Below are 14,389 nucleotides of genomic sequence, written 5' to 3'. Positions count from 1 at the left end.
CTGTACTCAAAGAGTAGCCATCAATGGCTTGCTGTCTAATTGGGAGGAGGTACTAAGCAGGATCACCATTTAATACCTTATATACCCACCACCCTAAATGGTTGCTGACCCCTGATCTATATAAAAAGTGATTTCTATTGTCTTTATCTGAAAAATGGACAGCTGTAACATGCATTCACTGGCATGTATATGCCTGGAGTCCTGTATACTGAAATAAATAGAACCACATTTCAGTAATTTCATACTGTGCATTTTTGATTATGTCATCACCATAATTGTTCTGATTTCTAAAAGGTTGAAAAAGGAAAATAATTTTTCACCACTGAGTACCATAATATTGCTAAGGTCTTAGATGTATAAATGCTGGGAAAGTAGGTATCCCCTAGCAAATATAATTTTTGCACCTTGTACATATACAGACTTATACAGTTTTAAAAACTAACATCATGCGGGCATGATCCCAAAGTCAACTGAATCCAGCACAGACTTCCAACAACCTCAGCAGTTTTTCAATCTGCTTCTAAACATACAGGACAGCTGAATCGCAGCTGCATTACTTTACAATATACCTGTTTGAATTTCCCAGTTTCACATATATGGCATTCACAGTGTTAAACAAATTTTATTATTATAATGCCATCAAGTATTCTTAAATACATACATAATTACTAATAGCCATGCATACCATATATCAAAATCCAAACTACTTTCTCAGGAATTACTTGTTCATTTATTTTAAACAAAGTGCTCCTTTCTATTCGTATAAATACAAAAAAGCATCCTTAACATAGATTCACAGTTCTCTGTGAGGTAAAGCTGGGTATCAATGGATGTTTTGTCAATGCATAAGATGGGATGAGGGTGTCACCTTAAGAATGTGTATATGCCAATTCACAAACCTTGAGGCACATACATAACTTTAATCATTTTAGTCCTATTCCCTTGGTTAACTATCATCTCCTTGAGTAAACAATTGTCTGCAAAATTCAGGAGACTGGACTCTATGGCCCAGAAGGCCCCCTTCTAGTTCTGTGTTCCATTTCACTGACATTACTTCTGTGATTAAAGCTATGCACAAGCTTACACATTTGCATATCTGAGGCCTCTGGGAATGCCTATATAGCACAAGGCTGCACCAAAAGTGCCTTGCTCACTCTACATACACTGGCTCCTGAACTGGAAACAGTGCTGTTGTGTTAGTGTAGCATTTCATAAGGCATCACTGCAAAGGAGATACTCTACTTTTGATTCAGGAGCAAGCACACATGAAGCAGGTAAGGTGCATCTCAGTATGGCAGTCCCCTGAGCTCCACAAACATACCCCTATTGATAACACTGATTTTTATGAAGTAAAAGAAGAATTAGGAAAAGAACTAACATTTTATGTAGTCATGACAGAGTATTTGTATGCTAAGTTTCATGTAAATCACATTAACATTTACAAGTAACTGAGAAACAAATTTTACACAAGACAAGCCCTTAACTAAACTACCTCAGCATATCCCACTACAGTAAGGTTTAAAAATAAACCTTATACATGCACCTCAAAAATGCAGCAGGCATTTCTTTGAAGTTATCATGCTTATGTTTACTGTACCTGAAAATTTCTGTACCTGTCACGCTGCATGTTAATGAAAAAATAAGACAGGGAATGTTAGGTTATTTTCATATATCCATTGTATAAGCTTTCATATATGAAATGATACAGTTTCATTGAATCACAACTAGCAAAAGTGGTTCAGCATCTTTAAATAAGGAACTACCAGTTGACCATGATCAAAATAAAAGCAAGTAAAAATATCCTATTTATCTCTCGAAAAGACATCAACCAAACACTCAAACAGCAACATTTCTTATTCTTTTCTTCTCAACACATCTGTTTGAAACCCCAATAAAAGCAACATATGTTGATATACAAGCTTCCCCAAAAATGCTCTCATTCTAAACACACACAAAACCCTACCAATTACTAACACTAATCTGGAATAAAAAAAACTCATATACCACACATACATTTCTACTGAACGGGATTTCAAATAAAAAAAGGTACTTAAGTATTCTCCCATCCTCACATAAATTTAAAACTAAACTTTGCAAAAAGAATCAACATAGATTTTTTTTGTGCTAACATTAAAGCTTTAAACACTACTCCAGGAGAAGGCACACTGCCCAGTGATGGAGCTTAGACTATTAAAGTAATCAATTTACCTTCTGTTTTGAACCAAATTCTGCTTTTACCCATCTATAACAGGCACATGCGAACATCAGCACAAGCCAGTTATACACATCCAATAGCATAACCTGGTCTCTTGATTTTAAAATGAATTTTAAAAAATCTCAGACTCTCAAATGTGAGGTCTTAATTGAAATACTGTCTACATAACATAAATAAACTACTTAGGCTGTCTTACACACACACTGAGCAGTACTTACGTCGTTTCTGGGAAACAGCCTGCAAACATGCAGTGACAATATCACAGTTCTTTTGCACTTTGTGTAAAAGCCTATCTCTTTGTTTCAGGTGACGAAGCAACTTTGCTGACTGGACACAAACTCTGTAATTCAGTTCTTGTTTTATAGCCATCAGTTCATCCGCATCTGTCAACAGGCAGAAAACAAATTACTGTAGTTCAGGCCAAAATATACATGACTTGAATCCACTGCATCTACTTCAGTTGCCAATTAAAAGGCCTGGTTCTGTAGACATTTACACAAAAACCCACTCATTTGAATAAAAGGACATTGAATGGGACTATGCGTATGAATATAAGCCCACTAAGGAACACAGTCAGTCAGTAACTCTGACTTGGACGCATTGAAAAAAGGTAGTCTCCATTCCCCGCAGCCCAATATAGGAAAGCATGCTTATTAATGACATATGTAACCAAAAGGACATAAGTCTACTTCCAAAAAGTTGCTTATGAAAAATTAGAGCCTCTGTTTCCTTCCTCTAAACCAAGGCATGCAGACAAAGAAACAAGACACAAAATGGGTTTATACAGAAAGGTGCAAGTTTATTAGTTTAATGTGGTAGAGAGGTGCTATTGCACCAAATGCCTGTTCTTAGACACCAGGCTTTTCACTGGTTCCAGTGTGGGAAGTACAAAGCTCCCACCAGATAACCAATAAGCCAAGTAGATGACACCAGCATCTTGTATTTACTTCATGGAGCTGACCCTTTTATCCCAGTAGCTTATCAGAGATTGCCACTAGTCACTGTACATTACATTTCTAGATACTAAATTTTTAACTGTGCCTTCCTGATTTTAACAAGGAAGATCACCAGACCTTGGTAATTTGGCTCAGGAAAAAAAAATTCCCATAAGATTGAACAATAAAATACAGCTCTTGTGCTACAAGTAGGGGGAGAGAGAGAAAAGAACAGCTAAGAGAGGCAAGAGGCTTTTAAAAATCCAAATAAGCCAATGGCTAGACAAGGGTTTAGGAGACATAGGAGAGCTATCAGGGTGCCTCTTCCCCTCTGATCAATGTAGAAGGTGGAGATTGTGAAGGAGATAGCCCTTGTCTTGCTCAGCACCCTCTCCCACCCACCTCCCTTCCAGGATATGCTTGCCATCCCCCAATCAGTATCCCTACCAGCTAATGGGAGAGAAAGGCAACTTTAGAAAAAGTCTGCTTTCTTGAGAGAGGAAAAAAAAAGTAGTATTCCTGTTACCACATAGGAACAATTAGAGAAGTGAGATGGATTTTTTCTTTCTTGTCTCTCTCAGTTATTTGCTAAGCTCCAGTTAGAGTCAAGCAAGCAAGCAGACATGTAGAAGCCCTGGCACATTTGAGGTCAACAGAATATATATTCTAGAATAAAGTCAGTCACATGTTGAAACTGAAAATTTTTTCTACACACTTGAAGCAAAGGAGGAACTTGGCCTGTCTCTGTAACATCAGGAGTGATCCCTCATTAAGTAGCCAAGTACGGAAGCAGAAAGCACAGATTTGAATGAACTGGCAGATTTATTCACTTCCTGTTTTTTTCCTGACCAAAGCATTACTGATTTAACACTAGGAGCCTTTGGACAGGCTAACTCAAAGGAAGCACACAGCAATTATAAGAAATATGTTAGTCTGACTACCCAGTGTCTCAGCTGTGGGGTTGATTCATTTAAGTAGTGGCTGGGTTCAGGGTTTCCAAAGCAGCAGGAAAATGGTTTAATAATTCTGCTGACATTTTTTCTATTAAATGATTCCCCCCTGCCTACTTGAGTTATATACAAAAACAGCCTGCCAGTAGCAACCCTCAGAGCCCCAGATGATGCCTGTCTCCAATAATCAGGCAGAAAGCAGAGTAAATTTACACCTTATACACCAGTGATTCCCAATCAGAGTGACACCATACTGACGAATGCCGTCAGACCCTTTCAGGGGTGCTGCGCAACATTAGAACTGTTACATTTGCAAACGTAATTCACAAGATAAACGCAGAGATTTCAATATAAATCCATAGTTATGGTCTTTCCTAGTTCTTTGCAACAGAAAAACCACTCTATTATTCTTCTGTAGTTAAAAAAAAAGAGGTTAAGAGCTAGCATCTTCTGAAGGGTGACTCAAGTCTAATAGTGTTGAGAACCATTATAAGCTAACCAAAGAAGATCTAGAGAGACAGACAGCACGCGATCAGGAGCTGTCCTGAGCTGAAGCTCATTTCATCAGATGCTGTGAAAGAACCTGTAGAAAGCAGACTATGAGGAGGAGAGAAAAATTAGACAGCAAAAGATGAGGGAGAAGGAGGAGGAGAGAGGGGAAGAGGGTGTTGGCAGTTTGCCCCTCCCAGCACTGCCTCTCTTTTCCATACCTCCCCATCCTTGTCTTTTATAGTCTAATCTCTTTCTGCCAGTCCTTTCACAGCATGATGAAATAAGCTTCAGCCCAGAAAAGCAGATCTAGGGGGATGCACTGGTACAACGGCACCCTCCTTTGATTCCTGCTCTACCCAAAGTTTAAAACCAACTGCCTGGCAGTGGCAGCAGCACTTCTAGTTAGCCAGTGCTGATGGAGTCACTTGACTTCATGGCTAATTGTAATCTACCCGATCCCTTTCAACTCTTCATTCCTCAGCCCTTAACAACCCTCTCTTCTTTGTAATGGTCTTGATGTTCCACCCATCAAGCCAGCCTTTCTTCTGTAATTCCACTGTCTGTTAGCAGCTTCGGGTAAGGTAACCTACCTAGCATTTCATAGCACCGCCGAATGCTTTTAACTTGAAATAAAACCATGAACTCAGGCATGGAAGTAGCTTTCAGTGAAGCTCTGGATATGCTGCCAAGATGCTCAAGCAAGCTAGATTTTGTTTTAGGAACCCGAAAGAAATGTACATTTAATTCTAATGCCAACAGCATTAATGAAACTATTTTTTTAAAGTATTTTTGCCTTGTGTGTTGGGTTTTTATGCATAATACAGCAAACAAATGCACATTCCAATCAAGTTATTTTGTTTATGCTTTGATCTTAAACTGAATAATATACATGTAGGCCCCTCACATATTAGTAAAGCCTCTACTTTCTTTTTTATGTGGAGAAAAATATGTGCTGTTATAGGCAATGGTGCACCGCGCAATGTGCACCCCTCTTCTCAAAATCCTAGCTACACCCATGTGCGCGCACACACACACACACATCCTTGCATGCATGTGCACACCGACACACACCACACACTCACATGCATACATATGCACACATGCAGGCATGCACATGCACACACGCACACAAAAATATATAAGCACACATATACAAGTGTGTGTGTGTGTATAGATCTAGCTTGATCTATAAAACTGATCTATCTATAGATCTATAACACTGATAGATCTCTTACATATCATTCATACATATTATAAATGATGTATATAGATCTATCTATATAAATCTCCTTTGCCCCATATATAGATTCATAGATCTATATAAATCTGTAGATCTATCTATAGCTAGATCTATATCTATATATCAATGTATCTATATTTATATCTATAAACGATGGGTAAGATATCGGTTTTACCCGAAGAACCTAGTCACACACACGCACACAGGCAGCCGGGCTGCGACCCGTGCCGTGGCGGGCGAGCGGGCGGCGTGGCAGGGCGGTACCTTTGCGGCCCAGGTATCGCTGCTGGCGGCGCGGGCTGGGGCGCTGCTGCAGCTCGTGGAGGACGCGGCTGTGCGCGCAGCCGCCGGGGAAGGCGTCGGAGCCGGCGGACGCCTCGGTGGAGCTGTCCAGGCTGTCGCGGTGCCGCGCGGGGCCGCCCCGGTACAGCTGGGTCAGCAGCCCGCTCACCAGCCGCGACGTGCGGCTGCACCGCCCGCTCCTGCTACTGTAGCCCACCGCCTCCGGCCCCGGCTCCGGCTCCAGCTCGTCCTCGACCGGGCTGTCCGCCTCGGCCCCGGCCCCGGCCCCGGCCCCGCGCCGCTCCATGCCGCCGCCGCAGCCGGGCACAGTTCCGGGTTCGGCCCATTCGTCCCGGCCGGGGGCGCCGTCTCCAAAGCACTTTTTGTGCCTGACGGAGCAGCTGGCGTCACCCCCCCCCCCCCCCGCACATAGTGGTAGGCGCCACCTTGGAACACGCCACTGCCGGGGGGGGGGCATTCCACCTGTGAGGGCGTGGCACCTGCTGGGCAGGAAGAGTGCATCCAGGACAGAGCCAGGGGGCAGGAAGGGAGCAGGGCGGTGGTGGCTTCTGGCCTCTTCCTGACGCTGGTGTCTGGGCTTGAGCCGCCTCCTGCCAGCAGCAACCTGCCCTCGGTGCCGTGGAGCAGGCCGGCAGCCGGCCACGTTGCTGCCCCCTCCCTCCCACGAGCAGGAGCCGCTTACTGCCTCGCCTCATTTTTTTAAGAGGCAAAGGATCGGGGCAGGCCGTGAAGGCAGCGCAAGCCGCCCCTGCTTCTCGCCTGGGCCCCTGTGCAGCTGCCTCCACGGCTCCCACCTGCCCTTCCTACAGGCATCCGGCTAGATGCAGCAGCAGCAGCATTATTTTCAGTTCCTTTCAACATTTACTTACAAAAGAAAATAAAAGCTATGTCATCATTTCAGGCAAAGCCCTTGTCATACCAATCCTACCTCATGCCTGACCCTCATGGATGCAATATAGCTTCTGATGTCAGGATGAGAAAGCTGTGCTTCTGGTGCTATCTCCCTCTTCCCAGTGGCACCCACTCCACAGAGAACATATTTTCCAATATCTGTTTATTACACATATAGCATACAAGTGTTATATAAACATAACTTATTATAAAGGTGATATCTTCATGGCTGAATATAAGGTTTTGAAAAGGGGAGGCAGGTACAGATGGTGAGTGCATAATGCACATCTTTCTCCTGTTAAAAATAAACTAGAAACTTTGCTAACAAGTGGGGCCCTAGAGCAATATTATTCAATTTAAGATTGAAGGGGGAAAAAACCTTTATTAGAATGTGCATTAATTTGCTACATCATATACATACATACACACACCTTTGGCTTACATTTGCCTAGTTCGGGGTGTGTGTGTGGCACGTGTGTGCGCGCGCACACGCACACACGCACACACACGACAAACTAGGCAAATGTAAGCCAAAGATGTTATGTCATCAGTCCTGGAGTCACGAGAGTTGAATGTATGTCTCTTTTTCAGTTCATAAAACATAATGAAGCCTTCTCAAGGATGGGGACAGTGCCTTCAGTACTTCATTAAAAGTGATTTCCTCACCTGAGTTAATGTTGTTAACTAGAGGCAAAAATAATCTCCAGGGCTGTGAAATGGGAGCAGCTAACAAACAGCATCATTGCAAAAGTAAGAAGAGCTGGAGTGGTATGACCACTAAGAGCCATTTAAAAGGAAAAGGGTGGTTAACACCTGTGGAAGGGAGGGTTTAGAAGAAATCAAGCCAATTATAATGAGCCATTAAGAATCAATTGACTTCCTCACTGCTGCCTGAATACAGTGCTACTGCCACTGCCAGGCAGTTGGTTTTAAATCTTGGATGGACCAGGAGTCAAAGAGAGGTGCCAGCACACCCCCTTCCCCATCTGCTCCTGTATAAACTTATTAACAACCTGATCAGGTAATAATCCAAGAAATCCTAAGAGTTGCAGACATCACCCCCAAGTTCTACCTGCATTCATATCCATGGTGTATGTGAGTGTATGTAGTTACAGGATCCTCCTCCTTTTGCTACGGTGTGTAAGGGCAGAGCACTGAAAGCGCATGGCTGCAGCTTTAGAGCCACAAGTTTGAGCCTTGCTCTGGATTTGCACTGAAGGCCACCCCTAGCTCTCTTTCATATGGCATAAGCCATCAACTTCCAAACGTATGAGCCATGGTCTGGCATTATTGCTCAGACTGGGCATTTGTAAAGATTGCAGCTTTCCATTAAGTACTGTGCTGTTTGTTGGACCTTGCATTCACTTCACAAGACGTTCATCTTGTGCAGTGTTGTTTTGAAGCATCCGTATCCAGACCCCAGTCAGTTCAGCTTGGCCCACACTTCTCTGCCAAGGCTGCGCCCAAGGGGGCCTTGTCTAGTGTTGGTATAAAATGCTGTAGGGATAGGTCTCACTTTTCCAAGCAATCGGCCCACCCTGTTGCTGCCCAGTGGTAAGGACCACTGGAATCTGCGCCAGAAGTACGCTGTGCCGTGACTCCTTTCACCTTGGTTTCCCTCTGCATGTCCCCACCCCACTGTTGATGGATAGAGGGACCTTGTTGGTCCCACCACTCACCACTCACTCCTGATGGCCAGGAGGCAAAAACTGCAGTTTTCAATATTCATAGATTGTAAGGGACCACAGAAGATCATCAGGTCCAGCCCCCTGCACTAAGCAGGAAAGATAACTGGGGGTCAGGTGACTCCAGCAAGGTGACCGTCTAGTCTCCTCTTGAAGATGCATATTGTGGTTTTTGCTGTCCATCCAGTCAGCTGCAAGCAGCTCACAGAAAAGTCCTGGCATTCGGGAAAGTGAAGGGTCACCAGTCATCAGGGGTACTGGGAACTGCACGAGCTCATGACACAGAGGAACAGGAAGGTGACAACCAGGCAGCTCGTGTGGTGCAATGGGAAGAGGCCAAGGCCCAGTACATGCACACAGGTCACAGCAACACCCATGCGCTGTGACCGGGTGACCATTGCTCAGCCTCCTGCGGCCTGAAAGCAGCCAGCCGACTGCATACGAGGCACAATTTTTCACCACTCACTGCCACAATATTGCTAAGATTTGTGGTGTATAAATGCCGGGAAAGGACGTATCCCCTAGCAAACATAACTTGCTAGCTCTCCCACTCCGACCCCCGCCTAAAGCGGCGCCAGCACCAGGCTGCACGCTAGGCTTCCGCAGCCTGATAACCCCAGTACTAACTCGGGGCATTTGCAGGCACTTCATGCCGCACAAGGAGCTCGTGGGGCTGCCAGGGGGCTCAACTGCGAGCCAAGCGGCCGCCCCTCGCACTGGCACGCCTGTGAGCGCCGGGGCGTGACCGGGGCTTGACCCCAACCCCACTGACCCTCACCAGGCGTTCGGGGGCGGGGCGAGGGGCGGGGCGCAGCGAGCGCTGCGGTCACGTGAGCGGCGCGCGGGCCCGGTCAGCTGCTGCTGCTGCCGTCGGGGGCGGGGCGGGTGGTGCTGCTTCCTCCTGCGCTGCGGCGGCTGCTGGTGCTGGTGGTCGCAAGGCCGGAGGCGGCCGCTGTTGCGCCCATCGCCATGTCTCCCGCCGCTCTGGCTCTGGTGCTGCTGGCGCTGGGCTGCGCGGAGGCGACCAGCTCCCGCGGCGCGCGGAGGCCCAACGTGGTGCTCATCCTCACCGATGACCAGGACGTCAGCCTGGGTGGCATGGTATGGCCGCCCGCCCGCGCCCCCTGCCCTGGGCCCCGTCTGCGGATGAGTCCGGCCCAGCGCCTGCCCGCAAAGCACAACCCTGCCTGGCGGCAGTTTGGCCCTCAAGCAGAGATGCGGGCTGGGCACTTGCAGGACCAACCCTTCCCCTCCCCTCCCCTCCCCGTGCCCGGGGGCTTCGCCCCCTGGCACAGGTCCCTCGGGCAGGATTGCGTATGGCGGGGCTGGATGTGGCGTGTGGGTGGCTGTAGTTCCTCATCCTAATGGCTGCCTTCATTGCAGACGCCTCTGAAGAAAACCAGAGCCCTCATCGGAGAGATGGGCATGGCCTTCTCCAACGCGGTAGGTACCACAGCACAGCTTGGAGCCTCCCCTTAAGTGTTACCTGGAAGCACAGCGAGCTGGAGCGGCGTTGCAGCGCGTGCCGTCCTGCCACTGAGATGGTTTCAGTTCTGAGTCTGCTTCTCTCTGCCCAGACGTGCAGGGAGGAGGTTAGGAAATGAATTTGGCTCCCAGTTGTCTGAGAGAGACGGTTTAGGCTCCTGACACTGCTCATGGCAGCAAAACAGAATTAAAGCTTTTTCTTTGCAGAGGCTAGAAGTTGCCGAATAGAGTGTCCCTGTTCTTGTTTACCCGAATGCGCTAAGTGACCTGATAGCTGCTGCTGTGTGTTTAGTGTAACTACAATGACCTTTCTAAATTGCAAGTGCTATAGCACACACGAACCCAATCGTACAGGCAGTCTCAGAGTGGCAGTAAAGATGTGGATCTTTATGTAAATAAAGATACAGATTGTAGCTGTGTGCCCCCAGGTCTGGCCTACGTGAATCTCGGCTGTAATTCTGTTATCAGGTTATCTTTTCACATGCTGCTTGCTGCCATTTGAGACCCGAAATTTTCAGGTAAAAGCTCTGTTTTCGGCTTGTACCTTGTAACTTTTTTTTAATCGTTATTATTTTGTTTTTTAGTATGTGCCAAGTGCCCTGTGCTGTCCCAGCAGAGCCAGCATCTTAACAGGGAAGTACCCACACAATCACCATGTTGTCAATAACACCCTGGAGGGAAACTGTAGCAGCAAATCATGGCAAAAGATACAGGAACCCTATACCTTCCCAGCCCTCCTCCAGTCCTCCTGTGGTTATCAAACATTCTTTGCTGGGAAGTATTTGAATGAGGTTTGTTTTACCAACTTTTCCATGTTATGGTAGTGTTAGAGTGATGTCATAGCTGTGATTAGTCCATGGATTATATGAGGCAAGGATTTCTCTTATTGTGCCAACTACATAGTTGGGATAGAGTTAAATAAGCTTTAAAATACACGGCTATTCTTGTGTTCAAACTATGCAGCTGGTCCAAGGTATCGCCCTAAGAAATCCATGCTTTTTATATGGTTTGCCCATATTGTGCTGTGTCATAACTGAATTGTCCTCTTTCTTATAGTGGACCTTAAAATAAAGCCTGAGTACTGATTTTTGTAGTTTAAAGTGGTACCCCTGAATATTGATAACCTGATCAAAGATTCCAGATTAGAACTGCTATAAGAATGGGAAGAAAAGAAATACAATCTAAATTTAGATTTTGATTCTTTAAATCCAATCTAAATTTGATCAAAAACTCAGTATTTGTTTGAGAAGTAGCCCTCTGAGAAATTCAGCAGTTCTGAGAGGTGCTAGATACTGAAGGAATTGTACAGTGATTACTTTTAATAAAATCAATATGGCTTTATTTCCAGAGATGATGCCTTAAGAATTATAAATAGGGGGTATGGAATTCCAAACCATAGAAGAATTACTCGGCTGTTCTTTTTTCATACTTAAATAAATGGGTATGAAGCCATTTACTGCTTGCAACTTGCCTGTGTAGTAGTTCTTTCTAAAGCCTTTCTGCTTTTAGTTGAGGCTGACTTGATGGTGGTCTTTATACAAATAAATAACTTTGGATTTTCCCTGCTGGTATTGATTGAAATGTCTCCTTATAGGCAAGTGTATGCATTAGTGATTTTTTTAATTTCAGAAATGCATGATGATGATGAAATATGTATATACAAAATATGTACTAAGGAAATCTAGAAGGTAGGGAGCTGGTACTGGGCCTCTCTAGTTAAACTGCTTTGCAATTTTCCTCTCAAAATGTTAGCAGCCCCTTGGAGGAAGCTGTGGCCCTCTGTGGTTTGTTTGCAGCAGGCCTTTAAAATCCAGTAGGTATAACTGTGTAGGACTAGAGATTTGCTCCCAGCTCATCTATTAAATTCAGTTTTGGTCTGGGTGGGTGTTGCTGTCTTGAAAACTTATCATTTTCCTTGCATTCCATAGTCACATTCCTTAGTCAAATTCTAGTGGTACAGGAGAATAACTGAATATTAACATTGGAAAAAACTAGATCCATGCCTCTGCTGCAGTAACACCAGCACAAACATATCAGGAATAACTGGGAACTACCTGAGCAGTCATAGTACAGTAATAGCTTAAGTAGGCTCTTCTGATTACCCCTGGCCCAATCTAGATTATATCCTGTCACCTCACCTAGATTATGTGAAGCAGGAGCTTTCCAAACTCCTTAGTGGGAGAAAAGCGAGTCAGGTTGGGCTGGATCACCCCCATTCTGAGTCCAGCACATCTCCTTTCCTTTGCTTTTGCTGACCACTCTAGATAAAGTGGTAGAAGTTTGCATTGCAATAATGAAAGTTCAGCATTCAAGCCCTCTGCTGAACGCATAGTGGTGGGAGTTGTAATTTACAGATGACTCTGTGCCTTCTAGATTTAACAGCCAAGAATTTGAAAATTTTGGAAATGCCAGATTCAAAACTACCCCAGTATGCATAGTCTTTAGAATAGCCTGTATGTAATGATCACATTCTCTGCAGGACTCTTTCATCTTCAAGTGCACAGGATAGATGCATAAGGAGATTGCATGAGTAACTATAAATTGAGCATTAGCCTTGACTTATTATAGGTGGATATTATAAACTGACTTGATTTGTGTGTCTATGTATACATATTTGGGTAGATTTTGGCCTCTGGGGCTTTTTGGCTGGTGTTAGAGAGTAATATACAACTGAAACAGCTTTTATCTGAGTAGCACATAAGCTAGTGCTGGGTCACTATTAATTCTCTCTTTCTTTTCCCCCCTCCCCCCCCCCAGTATGGAGCAGAAGGTGCTGGGGGAGTAGGCCATGTTCCTCCAGGATGGAGTTTTTGGTATGCATTGGTATGTGTTAGTTGTTCTTGAATACCTAGCAGTAGATATTTTGCAATATAAATTTTAACTTAAATGCACTGAATAAGAACTGGTCTTCTCTTGCTTGCTTCTGATAACTAAATGTGATTGTCCCTTCTCTCATATTGCAGTTATAAAATAAACCTTTCTGTGGAGGTTTGTAACATTACTGAGGAGTCTGTATAAATGCCTGAAAACCTAATTAGCTCTATTATAATGCCAAGTCCTTTTGGTATTGTCTCTCATTGCTGGTCTTACCGAAAGCAAAGCTTGTAGGATGTTTGCCCTCCTTGGTACTGCAAATACTTAAAGCAAACTGTCCTGCAAATGTAAGATTGACACATACTTGCTTAACTTTGATATAGATGCATCAATCACACCATATTGGCTTATACTGATACTCTTTGCTATTGATACAAGTGTTACCACTGCATGAATTTATAGCAACAAAACTGCTCCAACCTTAAACCAAACTACCTTCAAAGACGGGGCAGTTTAGCTTGCTTGTATCACTGTAGACTTGCATCCACAACTGCTGCTGTGCATTCCTAAAGAATGGCTTCCCCTCCCTTTTGAAACTGTTAAACTAGTTAAACTATATATATTTGTACGTGCCCTGACGTATTTGAAGTAGTTAATAGACCTTGTATTTTGCATAAATACACACTGATTTCTTTTTGTTTTCTTACAGGAGAAAAACTCAAAGTACTACAATTACACTCTTTCAATAAATGGAAAGGCACGAAAGCATGGGGAGAACTACAGTGTAGATTACCTGACAGATGTACTGGTAAGAAACTGTGTGACAACTCCCTTAAAGTAGTATTTGGTCACCTGGGGTTGACTTAATTATGTCCAATGTTGCTGTCATTACCTTATGGCATAACTAGTGAAACTAGATTCCATCCGTGTTTAAAGTTGGCAAGCTCCTGTATGCAAATTATAGGAAAAGAAAACTGGTTTCAGATACCTTTCTGCCAGCCAAAGGAGTGATCTGGAAGTGACCGCTGATTTTGGTCATGGGCTTAGCACCTGTTGGGTGACAGTTACTTCATTGTTGGATATCTGCCAATCCAATTAGGAAAGAGTATTTGTTCAGATCACAGAGCTGTAAAATAGTTATTTTATATAAGAACCATTAGTGTGTGTTTCATGTAAACAGAGCTACTTTGGTAACTGAGTTAATTCACCCCCTCTTCATACTGGGATGTTACAGAATATCCAGAAATGTGCTTTCAAAGGGTCTTGATTCTCCAAAGAGATAAGTAACTTAGAAATGTTAGAGAACTAGACATAGCTTGTTCAAAGTATGGTCTCTGTCTTTTAAAATATACTTCAAAATCCCAGCTAAATTTCTAAAT

General features: G+C 44.2%; 2 protein-coding genes across 5 annotated transcripts in view; one reads left to right on the top strand and one right to left on the bottom strand.

Annotated features, from left to right (window-relative positions):
• The window catches only part of TBC1D30 (TBC1 domain family member 30), a 112,036-nt gene that overhangs the window by 86,974 nt on the left and 10,673 nt on the right, over positions 1-14,389 (bottom strand). The window contains exons 1-2 of one of the 4 annotated variants that reach the window (XM_090042442.1): positions 6,097-6,478; positions 2,434-2,598 (exon numbers count right to left, since the gene is read on the bottom strand). In XM_090042442.1, coding sequence (XP_089898568.1) covers positions 2,434-2,598; positions 6,097-6,421 — 490 coding nt within the window. In that variant the 5' untranslated portion in view covers positions 6,422-6,478. Of the gene's footprint in view, positions 1-2,433; positions 2,599-6,007; positions 6,479-14,389 lie in introns of those variants that run through there. The other 3 variants (XM_090042443.1, XM_090042446.1, XM_090042444.1) reach the window with 3 other exon arrangements.
• The window catches only part of GNS (glucosamine (N-acetyl)-6-sulfatase), a 28,716-nt gene continuing 23,887 nt past the window's right edge, over positions 9,561-14,389 (top strand). Inside the window, exons 1-5 of the mRNA XM_090042448.1 lie at positions 9,561-9,812; positions 10,095-10,154; positions 10,781-10,987; positions 12,954-13,019; positions 13,720-13,818. Of these exons, the coding sequence (XP_089898574.1) occupies positions 9,681-9,812; positions 10,095-10,154; positions 10,781-10,987; positions 12,954-13,019; positions 13,720-13,818 (564 nt within the window). The 5' untranslated portion in view covers positions 9,561-9,680. The remainder of the gene's footprint in view (positions 9,813-10,094; positions 10,155-10,780; positions 10,988-12,953; positions 13,020-13,719; positions 13,819-14,389) is intronic.

Source organism: Crocodylus siamensis, chromosome 4, assembly GCF_052110815.1.
Source record: "Crocodylus siamensis isolate JL-2025a chromosome 4, ASM5211081v1, whole genome shotgun sequence".
NCBI classification, from domain to species: domain Eukaryota; kingdom Metazoa; phylum Chordata; order Crocodylia; family Crocodylidae; genus Crocodylus; species Crocodylus siamensis.
Note: the sequence above shows the minus strand (reverse complement) of the source record. Positions and strands in the feature narration are given on the sequence as shown.